Source organism: Schistocerca americana, chromosome 5 (assembly GCF_021461395.2).
Source record: "Schistocerca americana isolate TAMUIC-IGC-003095 chromosome 5, iqSchAmer2.1, whole genome shotgun sequence".
Lineage (NCBI taxonomy): Eukaryota > Metazoa > Arthropoda > Insecta > Orthoptera > Acrididae > Schistocerca > Schistocerca americana.
Window position 1 is genome coordinate 487,916,171 of NC_060123.1, and position 23,512 is coordinate 487,939,682.

The following is a 23,512-nucleotide window of genomic DNA, read 5'->3' on the forward strand; positions in this document are numbered from 1 at the left end:
CACTTTGCACTACATTAACACCACCATGGGCCTACCAATTTTGTGTAAGCTAAGAAGCCTTCCTCCAGATTGTTTTGCTATTGCAAAGCAGAATTCAGTGTGGTGCCCTTCCAACAGTCTGTGGTTGTCACATCTACTGTTGTTGCCAAAAAAGTATGTCATGTGGCACCCTTGCAGAGATTACCACACCTTAACGTTAGAACGGTGTCAGATCATTATCCAGTACTCCTATTTATAGACTAGAATTACGCATTACAGAGCACAACTGTATTCAGTGTGCTGGACTGTGCCAAGACCTGTTGTTGTTGTCTTCAGTGCTGAGACTGGTTTGATGCACCTCTCCATGCTACTCTATCCTGTGCAAGCTTCTTGATCTCCAAGTACCTACTGCAACCTACATCCTCCTGAATCTGCTTAGTGTATTCATCTCTTGGTCTCCCTCTACAATTTTTGCCCTCCACGCTGCCCTCCAATACTAAATTGGTGATCCCTTGATGCCTCAGAACGTGTCCTACCAACTGATCCCTTCAAGACCTAGATGAAACAAATTCCTGTGGTTGAAGAGGACATACCGAAGACAACTAGTATTACACCATTTGGCCTCTTCGAGAGTCAGTTCATGTTGTGCAGCTTACGGAATGCTGCACAGACTTGCCAGAGGTTTTTAGACTCGTGCTACAAGATTTGTCATATTGCATTTCATACCTTTCAGATATCCTTGTTTTATCAGCCACGGCAGAGGAACACCAACCAACAGCACGTAACTGAAATCCTTAGATGCCTGATCAAATACAGAGTTGTATTAAACACTGCCAGGTGTGTTTGTGGCCAACCAGAGATCACTTTTTTAGACCACCTGATCTCATCAGTAGGATCGCTACTGCATCCAGAAAAAGCAGAAGCAGTGTTGAAGATTCCACAGCCAGAAACTGCAAAAGAACTGTGCCATTACCTCGGATTTCTCAGTTTTTACTGGCATCGTGTAGCCCATTTAGCGGGGATCAAAGAACCTCTAACCACACCATTGGCTGGCCCTAAAGTTAAGGGGAAAATGCCAGTGCTGTGGATGGCCGCTATGAACACTGCTTTAGAGACAGCCAAGCAAAGCAGAGCTAATGTGACACGCCTTGCAAAGTCCACTTGAGAAGTGCATCTCCCACTGGTGTTGAGTGCAAGTCAGATGGCAATTGGCACAGCATTACAATAATACGTAGATGGTGTGTGGCAGACACCCACATTTCCCCTGCACAGGTTCTCTCTGTCACAACAAAAATGGAGCACATACAATCATGAACTATTTGCAGTTTATGAATCTGTTAAACATTTCCACACACAGTTGGAGGCAAGAGAATTTGCAGTTTATGCAGATCACAAACCATATGTCTATGTCTTCAGGCAGAACAACGATAAATGCTCACCATGAGAACACAATCATTTGGAATTTATTGCTCAATTCAGCAATCAGATGTGCCACATATCAGAAATGGACATCATAGTAACCGACTGCTCATCCGTCATAAACAGTACAACGGACTCGGTGAATTTTACTCAACCCACCAAAGCACAAGAGTTGTACCAGGAGCTTCAGGATTGTGTGAAAGATACTTCCTCCAACCTTCGGTTGAAACTGATTGATGTTCCTGTCACAAACGTTCAACTATATGGCAAAGTCTCAAATGGAAGATTTTGTCCATTATTATCTTCCTCGTTCTGTAGACATGCTTTTGAGAGCCAGCAAAGCTTATGTCACCCTGGCTTTATGTCAGCAGCTAAACTGATCACTAGCCATTTTGTATATCCCATAATGCGGAAAGATTGTAGAACCTGGACTCGTGCATTTGTTCAGTGGCAGTTTAGTAAAGTATCTTCCCACATGCATGCAACTGTGGTGGATTTCCCAGACACAACTGTAAGATTAGCACATGTGTATATCTATGAAATAGGACCATTACCACCCTCAAATGGCCAACAGTATCAGTAAACAGCAACTGACTGCTTTACGCTCCAGCTAGAAGCTATACTAGTAGACAGTATGTCAGTGGAAACACTAGCCTCCACCTTTGTTTTGCACTGGATAGCCCCATTCGGGTGTCCATTACACAACACAATGGGGTGTGGCCAACAATTTGAATCTGAACTATTTGCCCAACTAAAGTTCTGCAGTGCTGTACATCACAAGACGACACACTATCGTACAGCAAGTGGTGGAATGATTGAGCACTGGCACCAGTCATTAAAAGTTGCACTAATGTATCACGAATCAAATTGAAGAACATCTGTACCATTGGTCTTGCTTGGTCTGCAAAACACTTGCAAACCCCATCAGGACGCTTCTCTGGCCAAGTTAACTTATGGAGAAGTAGCATGACTGGCGAGTTCATTGGTCCACACATGGTCATGATGGAGGACACCAATCAAACAGACTTCATTTCTCAGCTGAGAGAACAGATGACGCAAATACGACCACGTCCATCATCGAGACCTGGAACATCACAAAATAATGAGCACCACAGGTTACAGACATGCACTCATGTGATGTTACACAGATACGGGGTGAAACGAGCACTGAAACCTCCATGTGTGGACCCTCATTATGTTATTGGCAAAAGTGGGAAAATAATAGACATTTCAATTAATAGCAAATGCCACAGTCTGCACCTTGAGTGCAGCAGTCTACACTGGAAGCAGAAGCTCAGCCAGAGTGCCGAACATGTTCACCTTTAGGAGATGAATGTTTAGTTCCACTGGTACACACGTAAAAGTGAACTATTAGTTCATTCCATGGGGAGGGGAGAGGGGTCAAGTGTGGAAGGTTAAAAAGGATAGGCAGTTACTAAGGCCCCAGGATGAGAGGGACCCACCTGTAGTGAGGATGAGGATTCTATCCCTCTTTCCTCCATAGGAAAGGAACTGATAGTTCTGCTTTCACTTTCATGAGTATGTATCACTATTAGTAAACCTTTTTCCTCCTGGATGTAAGTACTTACTAGCACTTCAGTGTCATTATTATCATTGTTAATTCCTTGACTGAATTTTCCGTTGATACTAAAGTGAACATTACAATGGTAGTGATAATGTTAGCATTCACCACAGAAAGTTGTTGACTTGGAGCAAACTGAAGAGTAAATTAGGAAATAAATATCAGTGGCTAAACGAAATGTATGTTAAAAGCAAAAGAATTCAGCATTGTAGTGAAACTGATGGTAAAAAGATGACCTTTAATGATAGCTGAATCTGTGTTAAATAAGGTTGGCATGTAAATTCAAAAACTGATTTTAATAGGAGAATGTAATTTCGTCCTCCTTATCTCAGAAAAAAAATCATTAGATAAGATGTGTTAATAAATTGTGGGAACAAATGCTCATTGCAGTAACAGTGGTTAAAAAAGAAGTCAGTGAAACACAGTATAATTTGAATAAACAACTTCAAGGCATAAAATTAGTGGCTTAATACGCAGCAGGCCAATAAGTGAAATTACAGAGATAATAAATTGCAGTATTAAGGGATATTTAAGTAGGTCATTAGCAGTCTTAATTTATTCAGCTGCATTTTTAAGTAATAGGTGTCTGGGGTTAGACAATTTGCAATATTAGGTTCCAAGACGTGGTGTAAAACACTAACTTATATTCACCAAATCGCAAAAGTAAAAGAGAATGAGTCACATTGATGGTCTTTGAATACTGCTTCATCTTGATATAAATTTTGAAAATATGACATGTATAGATAAAAAAAAAGGAAATGGACTGGCGAGGCTTAGGAAATGGGAAAAGTTGCTTGGAACCTCGGGTCACAGGGCTGTAATAAATTTCGGGTATTTAAATGTAATTGTGGAGGCCACAGGATCAAGTTAATTATATATTATTGTAATTAGGACATGTAGCATCCGAGGGATGTGAGCAACTGAGCTTAATCTAGTGGAATACCTTGCTAAAGTGAAACAAAAGTTTTAATACAAAATTGTATAAACATTAACGCAGTGTTGCATCCAAATTTATTGATTTAATCATAAAATATTAAAATGTTGTGAATGGTTAATGACATTGACAGTAGCTTTTTGTTGCTGAAAAGCAAATCTATTATTCAAAATAATTTAATATTTTATAATAAAACTGTACACCCTGATGTCAGATGTGTTCCCAATACTTTTGATGAGACTGAAAAGACAAGATATGAGTGCACTTTTAGAATATAATGTGCATTTGTTCATTTCTCTGCCGTTACCTCCAGTATTCTTCCAGACTTACACTGTGAAGTGCCTCGCAGACATTACTTCCCATTGTACTGGTTACTAGGATTTCTTCTAATTCCATTTGCGTATGGAGTACAAAAGAATGAGTGTTTTAAACACTTATACACACACTTGTAATTAACTTAAACAAGTTGCCATTGTAGCATATTCGTAAATTCTCTCCTCTATGCATTTTGAACCTGTTTTAGTTTCTGTAAAAAATACGAAATTGGCAATTTTAGTGAAATAGTACAAAGTTGTTGGTTTTTGTGAAATGTCACAAAACTTGGTAGCTATTTTTCTGTATAAAAATCTGATGATGGCCATATCAGTAACTTGTTACCTGTTCAGTGTTGAAATAGGATTGTTTACTTCTTTTTTTCTTGAAGGCTTGTGTATAATCTTAAAATGATAGTTATTTAATTTTGATGTGATGTCAAAGAAACTATCCTATAATTTTTAAGGAAATATATTTCAGCCTTGAGCAAACATGATTCTCTCTTATTTATTACCAGAACATGTCTCAATGAAGTTTCACCATTGTCAGTAGGTTTGTTTATTTTCTTAGTATCACATACTAATGTTAATGTGGCTAGCGGCTGAAATTTGTAGTAAAACTGATATTTTGCTCCACTGCATAATTTTTTTGTTGATTTCGCTTTTTCATACCTCTACTGGGTATATAAACTGTGCTTCCAATTCTCTATAATCGTATATTGTGTTTGGGGTATAAGTGCAGGTATTTTTACTGATGACTGAGGACAATGTATTGAACAACACTACATCATTATTTACTTCATTTACAGTCAAATAATTAGTGATTAAGAGTAGAATGATTATAGGCTGGTTAGTGTCTCCATGTGTATGTGGCAAGAGCAAGCTATTAATGCTTACTTTCCCCTGGACAGCAGGTCAGGTGTTGAAGTGTGGATGCATGGACACCAAAAGGTTAGTCTGTACTGACTGGTGTAATGTAGTCCACTTGGTGGTGCTGTTACAACCATGCAGAAAATGTCTGGTAGTAAATTATTGTAAATTGTGGCGTGTATGGAAAGACTGTTAGAAGCAGAAAGGGGAAAAAAAAAAAAAAAGAAAACCAACACACTGAAGTGGCTAAAGGATAAAGTCCAAGTATGGATATTTGTCTAAATGTGGTCTGGGGCCCCAGTACATGCTGTGACCTGCTTAGGGAATGTGTGAATCAACTCTCTGCTACCTCTGAGAATGATTGTAAATAGTTGATTGTTTGAACATTGTTGTTTGGATGCAGTGAATTTTCATTTGTGCAAACTTGATTTGCGGCGTGCAATTTATCGAGAGGTGTGTACTTAACCATTTCCTCAATCTTCTGACTTAATTCTGCATTGCATTTCATTTTACTGACATGTTAACCTGGTTTCCATATCTCTATCTGCATTTCATAATTACCGTTCTGCCATTTTGGGGAATCACAGTGTGGTCCAAATATGGGCTACCACAAAGGGTCTAACTAGGGACCAGTTTGCATTCATATAACTTTAGTTGAAAGATACACTACCTTATTTCAGAATGCCATATATAAACCTAAATATCAATCTTAAGGACAGAAGGTAGACTGGAACCCTTTGAAGATGGCTGAAGCCATCTTTGCTGTGAAAGCAGTGAAAATGGGAACTCAACAAATGGCATTTGTTTTAGCTGAAAGGAATGGCATTAATGCACGTTTCACCACTAACAAAGCTGGTAGAAGCTGGGCAGACTAGTTTCTGAATCATCATTCGTCTCACCTATCAATTCATAAGCCCTGTGACACTTCTTTCAAGAGCATTGGGTTTCAACAAAGAAAATGTCACACCTTTTTACAAACCGTTAGAAGAGACTTGACAATAAACGACACTGCCCACCATATTGCATGAGTCACGTAAGACGTAACACCCCTTTTATTTCGTGAAGAGTTTCAGGTATCGAAACGAGGTTGTCAGCAAACGATAGTCAACTAAGATGCTTGTACTTAGGTATGTAATAAAGAATATTAACCCTTCTGTCAATTGATATGTTGAAGTAAGTTATTGTTGTTGTGGTCTTCAGTCCTGAGACTGGTTTGATGCAGCTCTCCATGCTACTCTATCCTGTGCAGGTTTCTTCATCTCCCAGTACCTACTGCAGCCTACATCCTTCTGAATCTGCTTAGTGTATTCATCTCTTGGTCTCCTTCTACAATTTTTACCCTCCACGCTGCCCTCCAGTACCAAATTGGTGATCCCTTGATGCCTCAGAACATTTCCTACCAACCGATCCCTTCTTCTAGTCAAGTTGTGCCACAAACTCCTCTTCTTCCCAATTCTATTCAATACCTCCTCATTAGTTATGTGATCTACCCATCTAATCTTTAGCATTCTTCAGTAGAACCACATTTCGAAAGCTTCTATTCTCTTCTTGTCTAAACTATTTATCGTCCATGTTTCACTTCCATACATGGCTACATTCCATACAAATACTTTCAGAAACGACTTCCTGACACTTAAGTCTATACTCGATGTTAAAAAATTTCTCTTCTTCAGAAACGCTTTCCTTGCCATTGCCAGTCTAAATTTTATATCCTCTCTACTTCGACCATGATCAGTTATTTTGCTTCCCAAATAGCAAAACTCCTTTACTACTTTAAGTGTCTCATTTCCTAATCTAATTCCCTCAGCATCACCCAACTTAATTCGACTACATTCCATTATCCTCGTTTTGCTTTTGTTGATGTTCATCTTATATCCTCCTTTCAAGACACTGTCTATTCCGTTCAACTGCTCTTCCAAGTTCTTTGCTGTCTCAGACAGAATTACAATGTCATCGGCGAACCTCAAAGTTTTTATTTCTTCTCCATGGATTTTAATACCTACACCGAACTTTTCTTTTGTTTCCTTTACTGCTTGCTCAATGTACAGATTGAATAGCATCAGGGAGAGGCTACAACCCTGTCTCACTCCCTTCCTAACCACTGCTTCCCTTTCATGCCCCTTGACTGTTATAACTGCCATCTGGTTTCTGTACAAATTGTAAATAGCCTTTCGCTCCCTGTATTGTACCCCTGCCACCTTCAGAATTTGAAAGAGAGTATTCCAGTCAACGTTGTCAAAAGCTTTCTCTAAGTCTACAAATGCTAGAAACGTAGGTTTGCCTTTCCTTAATCTTTCTTCTAAGATAAGTCGTAGGGTCAGTATTGCCTCACGTGTTCCAACATTTCTACGGAATCCAAACTGATCTTCCCCAAGGTTGGCTTCTACTAGTTTTTCCATTCGTCTATAAAGAATTCGTGTTAATATTTTGCAGCTGTGGCTTATTAAACTGATAGTTCGGTAATTTTCACATCTGTCAACATCTGCTTTCTTTGGGATTGGAATTACTACATTCTTCTTGAAGTCTGAGGGAATTTCGCCTGTCTCATACATCTTGCTCACCAGATGGTAGAGTTTTGTTAGGCCTGGCTCTCCCAAGGCTGTCAGTAGTTCTAATGGAATGTTGTCTACTCCCGGGGCCTTGTTTCGACTTAGGTCTTTCAGTGCTCTGTCATACTCTTCACGCAGTATCATATCTCCCATTTCATATTCATCTACATCCTCTTCCATTTCCATAATATTGTCCTCAAGAACATCGCCCCTGTATAGACCCTCTATATACTCCTTCCACCTTTCTGCTTTCCCTTCTTTGCTTAGAACTGGGTTTCCATCTGAGCTCTTGATATTCATGCAAGTGGTTCTCTTTTCTCCAAAGGTCTCTTTAATTTTCCTGTAGGCAGTATCTATCTTACCCCTCTTGAGGTAAGCCTCTACATCCTTACATTTGGCCCCTAGCCATCCCTGCTTAGCCATTTTGCACTTCCTGTTGATCTCATTTTTGAGATGTTTGTATTCCTTTTTGCCTGCTTCACTTACTGCATTTTTGTATTTTCTCCTTTCATCAAGTAAATTCAGTATCTCTTCTGTTACCGAAGGATTTCTACTAGCCCTCGTCTTTTTATCTACTTGATCCTCTGCTGTCTTCACTATTTCATTCCTCAAAGCTACCCATTCTTCTTCTACTGTATTTCTTTCCCCCATTCCTGTCAATTGTTCCCTTATGCTCTCCCTGAAACTCTGTACAACCTCTGGTTCTTTCAGTTTATCCAGGTCCCATCTCCTTAAATTCCCACCTTTTTGCAGTTTCTTCAGTTTTAATCTACAGTTCATAACCAATAGATTGTGGTCAGAGTCCACATCTGTCCCTGGAAATGTCTTACAATTTAAAATCTGGTTCCTAAATCTCTGTCTTACCATTATATAATCTATCTGAAACCTTTTAGAATCTCCAGGGTTCTTCCATGTATACAACCTTCTTTCATGATTCTTGAACCAAGTGTTATCTATGATTGTTATGCTCCGGCAAAATTCTACAAGGCGGCTTCCTCTTTCATTTCTTAGCCCCAATCCATATTCACCTACTATGTTTCCTTCTCTTCCTTTTCCTACTGTCGAATTCCAGTCACCCATGACTATTAAATTTTCATCTCCCTTCACTACCTGAATAATTTCTTTTATCTCATTATACATTTTCTGTTTCTTCATCATCTGCAGAGCTAGTTGGCATATAAACTTGTACTACTGTAGTAGGTGTGGGCTTCGTGTCTATCTTGGCCACAATAATGCGTTCACTATGCTGTTTGTAGTAGCTTACCCGCACTCCTATTTTTTTATTCATTATTAATCCTACTCCTGCATTACCCCTATTTGATTTTGTATTTATAACCCTGTATTCACCTGACCAAAAGTCTTGTTCCTCCTGCCACCGATCTTCACTAATTCCCACTATATCTAACTTTAACCTATCCATTCCCCTTTTTAAATTTTCTAACCTACCTGCCCGATTAAGGGATCTGACATTCCACGCTCCGATCCGTAGAATGCCAGTTGTCTTTCTCTTGATAACGACGTCCTCTTGAGTAGTCCTCGCCCGGATATCCGAATGGGGCACTATTTTACCTCCGGAATATTTTATCCAAGATGATATCATCGTCATTTAATCATACAGTAAAGCTGCATGCCCTCGGGAAAAATTACGGCTGTAGTTTCCCCTTGCTTTCAGCCGTTCGCAGTACCAAAACAGCAAGGCCGTTTTGGTTAGTGTTACAGGGCCAGATCAGTCAATCATCCAGACTGTTGCCCCTGCAACTACTGAAAAGGCTGCTGCCCCTCTTCAGGAACCACCCGTTTGTCTGGCCTCTCCACAGATACCCCTCCGTTGTTGTTGCACCTACAGTACGGCTGTCTGTATCGTTGAGGCACGCAAGCCTCCCCACCAACGGCAAGGTCCGTGGTTCATGGGGGGGGTTGAAGTAAGTATGATTTTGTAAAATAGAATGATGCACTTTTTTTAACAGTAGCCAAAAGAGTAGAAAAGATGAGTACCTGATAAAATTCTTGTTAATGTTGAGGTTGAAACTGTTTGCAGAAGAATCCGAGAAGTGTACTAAAATTGGAAAGCAATGCGTTCAGAGCCATCCATGATTTTTGAAATAAATTTAAAAGCAATCTTTTTATTTAAAATAACTTAAGTCCACATGCTACAGTAAAATTTAAGATTTCTCAAAAACTTAATCATTACTAGAAAAATTTTATTGCTTAAAAGTAAATGGTAGCCTCTATCTGTACCTTTTCTACATATTAAGCTACCAATGATCACAATATTTGATTTATACCCTTAACACGCTGTATATTGGGAAGCAGACATGGGCAGGAAGTGAGCAAGATGAGAATACCCTACTTCCAGTGAACTGCATTCCAGTAATATTTTTACTCTCCCTGTAACAACAAAAACAAATAATTTTTGACAAAATAATTTAATTGGGTAGAAAAAAAAGTCTACTAACCGAGTGGCGGGAAAACACACACACAAAAGAAGGCTGTAATTAGGCAAGCTTTCAGAGCCAGTGGCTCCTTTTTCAGGCAGAAGGGTTGAAGGGGAAGGAAGAGGGATGAAGGAAAAGAACTGGAGAGGTCTGGAAAAGGAGTAGATTCTGGGAAAGTCACCCAGTACTGTGGGTCAGGGGAGACTTAACCACACAGGATGAGAAGGGAAGACTGATTGTTGCATACTTTAACAGTACACAAGTTGTTGTTGTTGTTGTTATGATGGTCTTCAGTTCTGAGACTGGTTTGATGCAGCTCTCCATGCTACTCTATCCTGTGCGAGCTTCATCATCTCCCAGTACCTACCGCAACCTACATCCTTCTGAATCTGCTTAGTGTATTCATCTCTTGGTCTCCCTCTATGATTTTTACCCTCCACACTGCCCTCCAGTGCTAAATTTGTGATCCCTTGATGCCTCAGAACATGTCCTACCAACCGGTCCCTTCTTCTTTTCAAGTTGTGCCACAAGATCCTCTTCTTCCCAATTCTATTCAATACCTCCTCATTAGTTATGTGATCTACCCATCTAATCTTCAGCATTCTTCTGTAGCACCACATTTCAAAAGCTTCTATTCTCTTCTTGTCCAAACTATTTATCGTCCATGTTTCACTTCCATACATGGCTACACTCCATACAAATACTTTCAGAAACGACTTCCTGACACTTAAATCTATACTCGATGTTAACAAATTTCTCTTCTTCAGAAACACTTTCCTTGCCATTGCCAGTCTACATTTTATATCCTCTCTACTTCGACCATGATCAGTTATTTTGCTCCCCAAATAGCAAAACTCCTGTACTACTTTAAGTGTCTCATTTCCTAATCTAATTCCCTCAGCATCACCCAACTTAATTCAACTACATTCCATTATCATCGTTTTGCTTTTGTTGTTCATCTTATATACTCCTTTCAAGACACTGTCCATTCCATTCAACTGCTCTTCCAAGTCCTTTGCTGCCTCTGACAGAATTACAATGTCATCGGCGAACTCAAAGTTTTTATTTCTTCTCCATGGATTTTAATACCTACTCCAAATTTTCCTTTTGTTTCCTTTACTGCTTGCTCAATATACAGTTTGAATAGCATCGGGGAGAGGCTACAACACTGTCTCACTCCCTTCCCTTTCATGTCCCTCGACTCTTATAACTGCCATCTGGTTTCTGTACAAATTGTAAATAGCCTTTCGCTCCCTGTATTTTGCCTCTGCCACCTTTAGAATTTGAAAGAGAGTATTCCAGTCAACATTGTCAAAAGCTTTCTCTAAGTCTACAAATGCTAGAAACGTAGGTTTGCCTTTCTTTAATCTTTCTTCTAAGATAAGTCGTAAGGTCAGTATTGCCTCACGTGTTCCAGTGTTTCTACGGAATCCAAACTGATCTTCCCCAAGGTTGGCTTCTACTAGTTTTTCCATTCGTCTATAAAGAATTCGTGTTAATATTTTGCAGCTGTGGCTTATTAAACTGATTGTTCGGTAATTTTCACATCTGTCAACACCTGCTTTCTTTGGAATTGGAATTATTATATTCTTCTTGAAGTATGAAGGTATTTCGCCTGTCTCATACATCTTGCTCACCAGATGGTAGAGTTTTGTCAGGACAAGTATAGATAAGAAAACTGCCGAATGTGGCAGTAAAGTTTTGCAAATACGTAAAGCACCATGGTGCCTATTCGGTCTGCTTCTATCAGCCAATTACAGAAGAGGCTATGTGACTTCACACTAACATCAGCCATCACATACAATTGATGGAAGAATTTAAATAATTTTGCGCAGGCAGTACGACTGATCCCTTCAAGCCTGGTTTACCACCAGAGGGAACAACAGTGAACAAGAATTCCATCTTGTGTAAACAGTAGGTTTTACAATTGCTATTTGAGAGACAGGTGAAAGTACGTTGAATGATATCCCTTTGCTTACTGTGGCGATTCATGGCACATTGTCCCTGCGTTGATATTATCAATACAGTAAGCTTTTGTATTCTATCTTATTCATTTCCGTTATTGGCATGAGTTGTATGAGCAATGGACTGGAATCAGTAGAATGCATATTGCTGATAGAAGAATGTCAGTATCATAGGTGCTTCTAGACTCAGAGACACCTGCAAGACAAAAATTGAAGAAAAAGAAATATTGAGAACATGTACCTGCTACGCTGATTAAAATTAAAAATATATGGAAGATTTAGTCAATCTCATTGCTTACATTCACAGTAGCTATAATTACATGGCTGTTGTTTCACTGTTGTATTATAGATTTTTGATATCAAAAAAGGTTTGTCAAGTAGCGTGGGTTACAGGTCTTATGTACTATATTGCACATTTTGTTAACCATATTTTATTAACATTATTTCTTATACATGCTTTAATAAAAGCCTTGAAGTGCTTCCCATGTCACTGCAGACACCAGAAGCTATCTGAGACATTGCAGCTATTGACATGCAAAACCAACAATGATGTAAATATCTCCAGTTGCTAATAACCAGAGTGTAAACGCTAGCCTTCTTTCAGTTATGTTTGTCATCAGCAGTTAGTGTTCTGCTTTTAAATTTCCTCCACAATCATACTGAGAAACCAGCTAAAAGCATGAATCAACATATGTACAAAGTATTGGAATAATTCTAATAATAGCTGGAGATGCAATGTACTACCTCCATACATTTCACATGTACATACAATTTCAGACACCTAAATTCTTCTCTTCATACACCATTTTGCTTATTGCACTTGCCACGGGAAATAATCCTCTTAGAATATCAAAGTTTTCCATTGTGCCTCAAACTATATAGTGTTGTATGCTTTGTGCCAATCATTAGTGCAAAAAAAAAAAAATAAATAAATAAAAAGTGCAGCACTCACAATCTGTTCCCATTCTCTCATGATCTGATCTGTTCTCTCCAGTGTAATAGTGAACACTGGCAAATTTTCTGCCAGTACTCATTTGCTTGTGTTCACTTCCATTTGTTCTGGTGTAAAACCTATACTCCAATTAAAATTAATTTGTGAATGATGTTTCAGTGGTTTGAAGACAGGCGCCAAGTACCATCCAGTCATAGTTCTTTCTCTTGTGCCAAGTGCTCGTTACATCGCCCATTTTGTAGGAACATGTGAAGAGTGGCTGACTGCGTGCAAGCAACATTCTCCGCTGCCACTGCAGTCTGTTAGTCACAAAGTAATTTTAATTGGAGTATAGCACTCTGTTTCATTCTGTGCATTTTGCCAAGTCCAATTTTCAGACAGAGACTATATTAAACTTAACGTAGAAATGGATCTGTCTGCCTATAAGAGTACCATATCATAATATGGAAACAGAGATGCTTACAGAACATCATGCACATTCTTTGGCACAACAAAACTGGAAATTGTAGAAAACTGCAATGCTGTTCTGAAATGATGTTAATCTTTTTTAGTTTGTTGAAGGCAGCAGAGGAACTTCATCTTCCAAAAACACTGAAATCAGAATTTGGAGGTGGGCTAAAGGAATTTGTGCAGCAAGAGGCAGCTTGTTTTGAAGGGACGGACAATGAATCCACTTTCTTCACAACACAAGAGAGGCAGTGGCTGGTTCTGCACCTGCTTCAGACATTGAGGGCAGCTCCTGGTGATCAACTTGGAGGGCTCAAGTTGATTGAGGGACAGGCAATAGGTTAGTATATAATGCTAGAAAACTAGTTTTATCACTTTGTTGCTTGCTTTTAAACTTAATTGGTTCTATGGGTTAACATGCCATGGTATATTCACACTGAAGAGCCAAAGAAACTGGTACACCTGCCTAATATCATGTAGGACCCCCGTGAGCATGCAGAAGTGCCGCAACATGACATGGCATGGACTTGACTGATGTCTGAAGTAGTGCTGGAGGGAACTGACACCATGAATCCTGCAGGGCTGTCCATAAATCCATGAGAGTATGAGGGGGTGGAGATCTCTTATGAACAGCATGTCGCAAGGCATCCCAGATATGCTCAATAATGTTAATGTCTGGGGAGTTTGGTGGCCATCAGAAGTGTTTAAACTCAGAATAGTGTTCCTGGAGTCACTATATAGCAATTCTGGATGGGTGGGGTGTGACATTGTCCTGCTGGAATTGCCCAAGTCTGTCTGAATGCACAATGGATGTGAACAGATGCAGGTGATCAGACAGGATGCTTACATACGTGTCACCTGTCAGAGGTGACATGACGTTTCAGGGGTCCCATATCATTCCAACTGCTTATGCCCCACAGCATTACAGAGCCTCTACGAGCTTGAACAGTTGCCTGCAGGCATGCAGGGTCCATGGATTCGCAAGGTTGTCACCATACCCATACACACACATTCACTCGATATAATTTGAAATGAGACTTGTTCGACCGAGGAACATGTTTCCAGTCATCAACAGTCCAATGCCAGTGTTGATGGGCCAGGCAAGGTGTAAAGCTTTGTGTCATGCAGTCATCAAGAGTACACAAGAGCGCCTTCATTTCTGAAAGCCCATATTGATGATGTTTTGTTGTTGGTTTGCATGCTGACACTTGTTGATGCCCCAGCATTGAAATCTGCAGCAATTTGCAAAAGGGTTGCACTTCCGTCATGTTGAATGACACACTTCAGTCGTCATTAGTTCCATCCTTGCAGGATCTTTTTCCGGCCGCAGCAGTGTCGGAGATATGGTGTTTTACCGGATTCCTGTTATTCACAGTACAGTCGTGAAATGGTCGTATGGGAAAATCCCCACTTCATCGCTACCCTGGAGATGCTGTGTCCCATCACTCATGCACTGTCTATAACACCACATTCAAACTCACTTAAATCTTGATAACCTGCCATTGTAGGAGCAGTAACCAGTCTAACAACAGCGCCAGACACTTGTGGTCTTATATAGGTGTTGCTGGTCGCAACGCCATGTTCTGTCTGTTTACATATCTCTGTATTTGAATACACATGCCTATACCAGTTTCTTTGGCACTTTAGCGTAGTTTGTTGCATAGAGGCTATAGGAATCCTCTCCACTGGAAGAGGTTTGCTAATTTATAAGAGATCAACCTTTCAGGAAAATAAAGCAATAAAATTGAGAGTAATATAATATGAATGGGAAATATGAGGAAACTACAGAGGTAGATACATATGCAATTTTAAAATGCAGAAGAGATGTGATACATGAATCAGAGATTAAAAAACTGGATATTCATAGGAGATTATAATAAATATTTTGTGAAATGAAGTTTGTCTCGAGCAGTTTTGCTATGTGACAGACAGTGTAAATTTTTAACGTAACCATTAAAACTTAATGAATACTATAAGAGCAAACAAATTACACACACACAGCTTTCTTACGCATTACCTAAGTTTCTTTAGTTGAAAAAATGGATGTGGAGGAGGTGAGAAATGCACTGTTGAACTATGCTCTCAGATAGAGCAGAAACTTGATTCGTTTAGCTAGTAGTGTATATCCAGGTTCCAAGCTCATAATCAGTGCAATAGTAAAAAGAAGATATGTAAGTGAGATATATATGTCTGCAAAATAAACTGTGCCATAAAAGAACAGTGTGATAGACTTGGAGCAGTGTTCATAGATCCAAATAAATTCCTAAATGAAAACTGCCGAGGAAAGGAAGGACTGCACCTAAATAAACTGGGACCTTTAACATTAAGCAGAATGTTTACAGACATTTGCAAAATAATAAAAAACAATGGAAACTAAAATGGCTTGATGGGGGTAAAAATGTGGATAAGCCAGTAAAAAAAATCCAACAATAAGGATTCTTCTAAAAACTGAGGAAGAGCAAAATATAGACCTGAAAAATCAGTTTTTTAAACATCCAAGGTTCAAACGACAAGGAATGACTTCTCAGCAGAGAATAAATTTGAATTATTGTATTTAAGTGAACATTGGGCCAGTGAAGATGAAAATCCAGCTTCTAAGTTCGAAAATTAGAGTTTATCAAACAGTAATTGCAGAGGAGTTCACAAGAGAGGTTGTGTAGCAATCAATGTTGGTAGATCAATCAATTGCACCACTGGTAACTTAGATCTAAATTATGTGTGTGAAGAACTGAATTTTCAAGCCACTGGTATAGTCATAAGTAGCATGCAGCTAATAGTAGTATCATTGTACAGGCATTCCAGTGGTTATGTGCACTTACTGAGAAGAGCTTTACCAACCATGACATTATAATAGGTGGTGATCTTAATTCTGAATTTGACATGTCGGCTGACAAGCGCAGGATTAGTGATTTGAAAAACCTACTACGACAGTTCAATCTATAGTGTGTTAGCTATAAACCTACTAGGAAACAAGTGTGCTTAGACAATATATTTGTTAATTTTAAATGCATCCAAGCTCAGTGGAATGTAACAGTGTTTCTCTTTTCTGACCACAAATCAGTGTCCTTATTATATGCTAACAAGCCAGCTCAGTTAGTCTTAGTGGTGACATGGCCAATTCAAAAATGGTGATCACTAGGCCAACGACCAATGGAAAAATTGACAAGTTCACGAAAACCGTTGCAGATAGAGATAAGTTCTGCCAGAGAAATGATGGTAATCTTTGTCTATCAAATACTGAGTCAGCTAAGATAAATTTTGAATATTTCTGTAACTCATTTCTGCAAATATTTAATAAAGTATTCCCATTAGGAAATGTAAAGTGACAAAGGTTGTAAAAAGAAGGTGTCAAAAAAGAAAAGTGCTGTCTGATATGAAAGATGATGTAATGATGCTGTCAAATATATATAATACCACCAAATCTGAAAATGCAAAATCTTTGTAAGAAAGATGGAGAAATGATTATAAAAAAGCAGTTACTGAAGTGAAAAAGTCACACAATGCCCACCACATTGAGACGTCTAACAGTAAATGCATTGCTGCTTGGAATCTCATAAATGGTGTTTGCAAAGAATCACATAAGGTCAAAATCAGTATCTCTCCATAAGAGTTTAATGATTACTTTGTTAAAGGAAGTAAGCAATGGCATCAGTAAACGTGATAAAAGTCCATCAGAACTCTTAGGAAAAAATTATCATGCGACGTCCTACAATAATATTCTCACTTTCTCTGTGGTTACTCCTAGGACTGTATTAAAAACAGTAAGGAACTTTGTCATCAGATAGTGCTGGTATTTATGACATGTCTTGCATTTGCTGAAGAAAGTAATTGATTTCATTGTTTATCCACTGACTCACTGCATAAATAAATGTTTATCAGAGGCATACTTTCTAACAGGCATACTTTGTAGAGGAGCTGAAATTATCTATGGTGGTTCCTGTGTATAAAAAGGGTGACAAAAAGAACCCTGCAAGTTTGAGACAAATATCGATAGTTCCAGTCGTGGCAAAAGTAATAGAATACATCATTTACCATCAGTTGTCTTCATATTTTGAAAAACTTCGAATATAATGTCGCACAGTATAGATTTAGAAAAAAATCGTCAATAGTAGATGCAAGAGACTATGTAATTAAATATGTTCTTAAACTGTTTGAGGAGAACGGATTTGTTCATGCCACTTTCTGTGACCTGAGTAAAGCATTTGACTGTGTAGGACATGACACACTTCTACAGAAACTCTATTTTTATGGCATCAGGGACATCAGCCTAAAACTACTAAAGTCTTCAGAATGAGATTTTCACTATGCAGCGGAGTGTGTGCTGATATGAAACATCCTGGCAATTAAAACTGACTCGAACTCGGGACCTTTGCCTTTCATGGGCAGGAGAGCTTCTGTAAAGTTTGGAAGGTAGGAGACAAGGTACTGGCAGAAGTGAAGCTGTGAGGACAGGACGTGAGTCGTGCTTGGGTAGCTCATTTGGTAGAGCACTTGCCATTAAAAGGCAAAGATCCCGAGCTCGAGTCTCAGTCCGGCACACAGTTTTAATCTGCCAGGAAGTTTTACTAAAGTCTTATCTCTAAAACTGGAGGCAAGTTGTGCATACTGGCACAGAAAAGTCTACCAAGAAACAAACAAAGGTGGGAGTTCCACTGGGATACGTGTTAGGACCAGTTTTGTTTTTGGTAATGATGAACCTTTTTACAGTGCTATTTGTAGATGACATTACCTTCCTAAACTAAAACAATGATCTAAATAAGTTAAAAGATTCTGCAAACAGTACACTTGCCCCAACAGACAGTACACCTACCCCAACGTCATATTGGTTCAGGTCAAATGTATTTGTCCTGAACTAGAATAAAACACACAAAATGGAATTTAGTCTAACGGACAAAATTCCTTTTAATGATCCCTGTTATATAAAGTTCTTGGGGTTACACTTAAATGGTAAATTGTCCTGTGAGCAATGCGTAAAATACACTACTGTTAAATTATCCAGAGTAATTTGATTATTAAGATGTCTTATGAAATGTCTACCAGAAACTTATGTTATAATATCTTATTTTACACTATTTCAAAGTACTTTGTCATATGGACTTGCGCTCTGGGTACACTCAAGTCATGTTCAAGACATTACTTCTGCAGAAGAAAGTAATCATAGTCATTACATGTACTCAGTGTAAAGCACATTGTAAGCCCTTGTCCTTTGATTGTAAAATAATGACTGTTATAAATCTGTATATATACCGAGTGTTAACATATACAAAAAGAATCTACATGAAGTAAAATGTGACCATGAATATTATTTCTACAACATGAGAAATACCAACTCCATACATACGATATACCATAGATTATCAAAGTCAATCAATAACTATGAGCTAGTGGGCTAGATCACGTAACTAATGAGAAGGTATTGAATAGAATTGGAGAGAAGAGAAATTTGTGGACCAACTTGACTAGAAGAAGGGATCAGTTGCTAGGGCGTATCCTGAGGCATCAAGGGATCACCAATTTAGTATTGGAGGGTAAAAATCATAGAGGGAGACCAAGAGATGAATACACTAAACAGATTCGGAAGGATGTAAGTTGCAGTAGGTACTGGGAGATGAAGAACCTTGCACAGGATAGAGTAGCATGGAGAGCTGCATCAAACCAGTCTCTGGACTGAAGACCACGACAACAACAGTGGGCCACAAACTATTTAATAAGCTTCTGCAGATGGTACAAGGCCTTTCAGAGCATGAATTTAGGAAAACATTAAATAAATGGCTTGTTGCCAACCTCTTCTATGAATTAAAAGAATTTTTTGACTGCATCAAGGAATTGTAAGCTAATAGCTGACACAGCCAAACAGTTCTAATTATCTTACCTTATCACAGAAGGAAAAGATATCAGATGGGAATTGCCTTGTGAATCAACTTGTGCACTAATGAAAAACTTATGCACCTAAGGTTAGCTGAATACTTCTTGATTTTAATAGCGAATTACATTTGTATGTACAATCCATCATCCTTAAAACCACTGGGCCCTTGAAAGAACTGGATCTTATGTTTTATATCAGCAATGTCAGTATCAACAGCTTACTTGCAGCTGCAGTTTAAAGTACACAAAATACAACATATAAATGGAAAACATGATTGAGAACCTAATATGCAAACTTGACTGCGTGCAGTGTATGTGTAATATTCAGTGAAAGAGTAAATCACTGAAATCATGTGGCTCCCTTTTTGGATAAGGTCACTGTGACAATACATACAAGCTGTCACTGTTGCTGTGCTGCATAGCCCAATCTCTAGTTTCCATTTTTGTGGGGTGAGTAAATTAGCTAGTACTAGAACTCTGTGAGGGCAGGTTTTATCCTGAATAAGGAATATCCTCCCACTCCTCTATCCCATTGTGTGGATGATGTAAAAGTCTTTCACATCCCTGAACTGTATGTTTAGGTATGCCTGTAGAAATACTGTTGTATGTTAATGCCACAGTTTGGCCTTTCATTGTCGAGAAAATTGTTCGATCATCTTGGGCCCTGTCATCCACCTAACATTGCGTACATCCATACACAAATTTCTCTGTTTTACAAGAGTTTTTATTTTTCCACAAGTAATAGAGTAAATTTAAATGTAATAGCACACTAGTATCTAAACTAATGTGTGTAGATAACATACTTAGTGTTGAGATTTAAAGATGGCTACTAACTAAATAACTGCTCAGGACTTTTTTCTGTGTTGCATTGTTACTGGAATAATTGATTAAGGTCACTGCTTAGTTAACAAAAAGATGATGAAGATAGGAGGAACAGGATGGGTGGTGGAAAATAAGTTGTAGTTAAATTATCGAGAAGGAACTGGGGAATAGAAAATGTAACAGATGAACAGATATTTATTTGCATTTATAAAAGAAAATAAAATTTTAAAAAATACATAAAGTAGGAACAATAATCTTCTGTAGTAGGAACATTTCTTGTTCGATACAGTTCCGCACTGTCGCCTGATAAACAAAGTAAGAGCCTATGGAATATCAGACCAGCTGTGTGGCTGGATTGAAGAGTTTTTAGCAAACAGAACACAGCATGTTGTTATCAATGGAGAGACGTGTACAGACATTAAAGTAACCTCTGGCGTGCCACAGGGGAGTGTTATGGGACCATTGCTTTTCACAATATATATAAATGACCTAGTAGATAGTGTCGGAAGTTCCATGCTGTAGTATACAGAGAAGTTGCAGCATTAGAAAATTGTAGCGAAATGCAGGAAGATCTGCAGTGGATAGGCACTTGGTGCAGGGAGTGGCAACTGACTCTTAACATAGACAAATGTAATGTATTGTGAATACATAGAAAGAAGGATCCTTTATTGTATGATTATATGATAGCGAAACAAACACTGGTAGCAGTTACTTCTGTAAAATATCTGGGAGTATGCGTGCAGAATGATTTGAAGTGGAATGATCATATAAAATTAATTGTTGGTAAGGCGGGTACCATGTTGAAATTCATTGGGAGAGTCCTTCGAAAATGTAGTCCATCAACAAAGGAGGTGGCTTACAAAACACTCGTTCGACCTATGCTTGAGTATTGCTCATCATTGTGTGGGATCCGTACCAGATCGGGTTGACGGAGGAGATAGAGAAGATCCAAAGAAGAGCGGCGCGTTTCGTCACAGGGTTATTCGCTAACTGTGATAGCGTTACGGAGATGTTTAGCAAACTCAAGTGGCAGACTCTGCAAGAGAGGCGCTCTGCATCGCGGTGTAGCTTGCTCGCCAGGTTTAGAGAGGGTGCGTTTCTGGATGAGGTATCGAATATATTGCTTCCCCCTACTTATACCTCCCGAGGAGATCACGAATGTAAAATTAGAGAGATTCGAGCGTGCATGGAGGCTTTCAGACAGTCGTTCTTCCCGCGAACCATACGCGACTGGAACAGAAAAGGGAGGTAATGACAGTGGCACATAAAGTACCCTCCGCCACACACCGTTGGGTGGCTTGCGGAGTATAAATGTAGATGTAGGTGTTGCATCATCATCATCATCATCATAATATCTCATGTATTCCTTTTCTAGTTTTGTGGATGGCCTTTTTGATCCACAACACAACAGTTTCACTTCGACCTTATGCCCAGTGTAGTGTAGCAGCTTGACGTGGCATTGAATCAACAAGTCATTAGAAGTCCTCTTCAGAAATATCAAGCTATGCTGCCTCTATAGCTATCCATAATTGCGGACATATTGCTGGTGTAGGATTTCCCGATTATGTCTCATAAATGTTTGATGGTGGCCAAATCATTTGCTTGAACTGTCCAGAATGTTTTTCAAACCAATCATGAACAATTGGGGCCCTGTTCCCCCCTTCAGGTCCGGCAGTAAGAATAGGCTCGAGGTTTTTCTGCCTGTCATAAGAGGTGACTAAAAGGAGTTTCACAGGTTTCTGCCTTCATGTGATGGTCCCCTGTTGGGTTTGACCTTCATTCTTCAAAATTTTCGCAAAGAGCGAGCCAATTGGGGAAGAGCACCTTACATGGTGCATCGTGTCCATCGTGCCTTGAGATCCTTAGCCCGCTTTCCATCGCCACATTTCAGTCCCGCTCATTCTCCATCTCTTGGGCTAGGACACCTTTTCTGGGTGCGTTTTCCACTATGCAACGTCAGTTTCTGCATTAATGATGACCATGGACTTCTTTGCACCTGATATCCAGGACGGTAGCCAGTCCATTGTGGTGGGGCCGCCATGTACCCTGTTGGTTGTAGCCCCTTGACCACATAGGGATCTCTCTGTTGATGCTTGTGCTGTTAACTCCCCACATATGCCAAGGGGTATATGCCCATCCCCCTGGGGCATCAAGACTCCCAGCAACGACCATCATGCCAGGTGGCCTTTGCTGTGACTGGGTGGCGCCTGTGGGGAGGGCCCCTGGTCGGAGTGGGTGGCATCGGGGCGGATGACACGCGATGAAGCATAGTCCATCATCTCTTGCTGGTGGTGAAACACCAGCATTCTCTAAGCATTCACGAGCTCAATTCATCACACAGGAGTATGACCCCAAATCGTTCACCTCCCTGAGCATGCCATAGAAGAAATATCAGGCTAAGGATGGTAGCGTATTTTATTCACTCCAGAACCTTGTATGTTCGAGAGCTGATGGGGAATCTTTCATTCCATGGAGCCTCAGTTTTTTGTGGAGCATTTGGAGGACAAGTTTGGGGAGGTGGAGGGCTAGTCCAAAATGCGCTCTGGGTCAGTCTTGATAAAAACAGCATCCTCTGCCCAGTCACGGACGTTACTCGCTTGTGACAAGCTGGGGGATGTTTCTGCGACCATCACGCCCCATAAGAGCTTAAATATGCTCCAGGGTATCATATTTCACAGGGACCTTCTTTTGCAGTCCGATGATGAGCTGCACGCCAGTTTAGAGCGGCGAGGTGTACATATTGTCCCGCATGTCCACTAGGGTCCGAGGGATAATCAGGTTGTCATCGGTGCCTTCATCTTGGCATTTGTGGGTGATACAGTGCCCGAGAAGGTCGAGGTGATGGTCTACCGCTGTGACGTAAAGCCCTATATCCCTCCCCCGATGCAGTGCTCTAAGTGCTGGAAGTTCGGCCATATGTCATCCTGCTATACTTCCAGCGTCACATGTTGAGATTGCAGACGCCCATCACATCCCAATAATTCATGTGTCCTGCTTCCTATCTGTGTCAACTGCAGAGAGCACCCTTCGCCTTGCTATCCAGACTGCAGGATTCTCCAGAAAGAAAGGAAAATCATGGAGCACAAGGCCCTGGACCGACTGACCTACACTGAGGCTAAGAGAAAATTTGAATGCCTACATCCTGTATGTATGACATCGTCTTTTGCCACCGCTGCAACAGTTCTTGCACTGTCAGCTCCGCCAACCCGTCACACTTCAGAGCCGGATGACTACACCTGCCTCCTTGACAGTGGGCGGAACTTCCGTCGCTGTTACTCCTGCACCACCTACTTTGGGAGCAACACCCCCCACCCCCCAACCATTGGGGACGTTCATCCCCACTTCTAAAATGGAGAAGCATAAGTCTTCTTTAGCTTCTTTCG

At 39.8% G+C, this 23,512-nt stretch overlaps 1 protein-coding gene across 1 annotated transcript in view; it reads left to right on the top strand.

Annotated features, from left to right (window-relative positions):
* The window catches only part of LOC124615505 (anoctamin-8), a 191,267-nt gene that overhangs the window by 13,087 nt on the left and 154,668 nt on the right, over positions 1-23,512 (top strand). Inside the window, exon 4 of the mRNA XM_047143460.1 lies at positions 13,547-13,782. Coding sequence (XP_046999416.1) covers positions 13,547-13,782 — 236 coding nt within the window. The remainder of the gene's footprint in view (positions 1-13,546; positions 13,783-23,512) is intronic.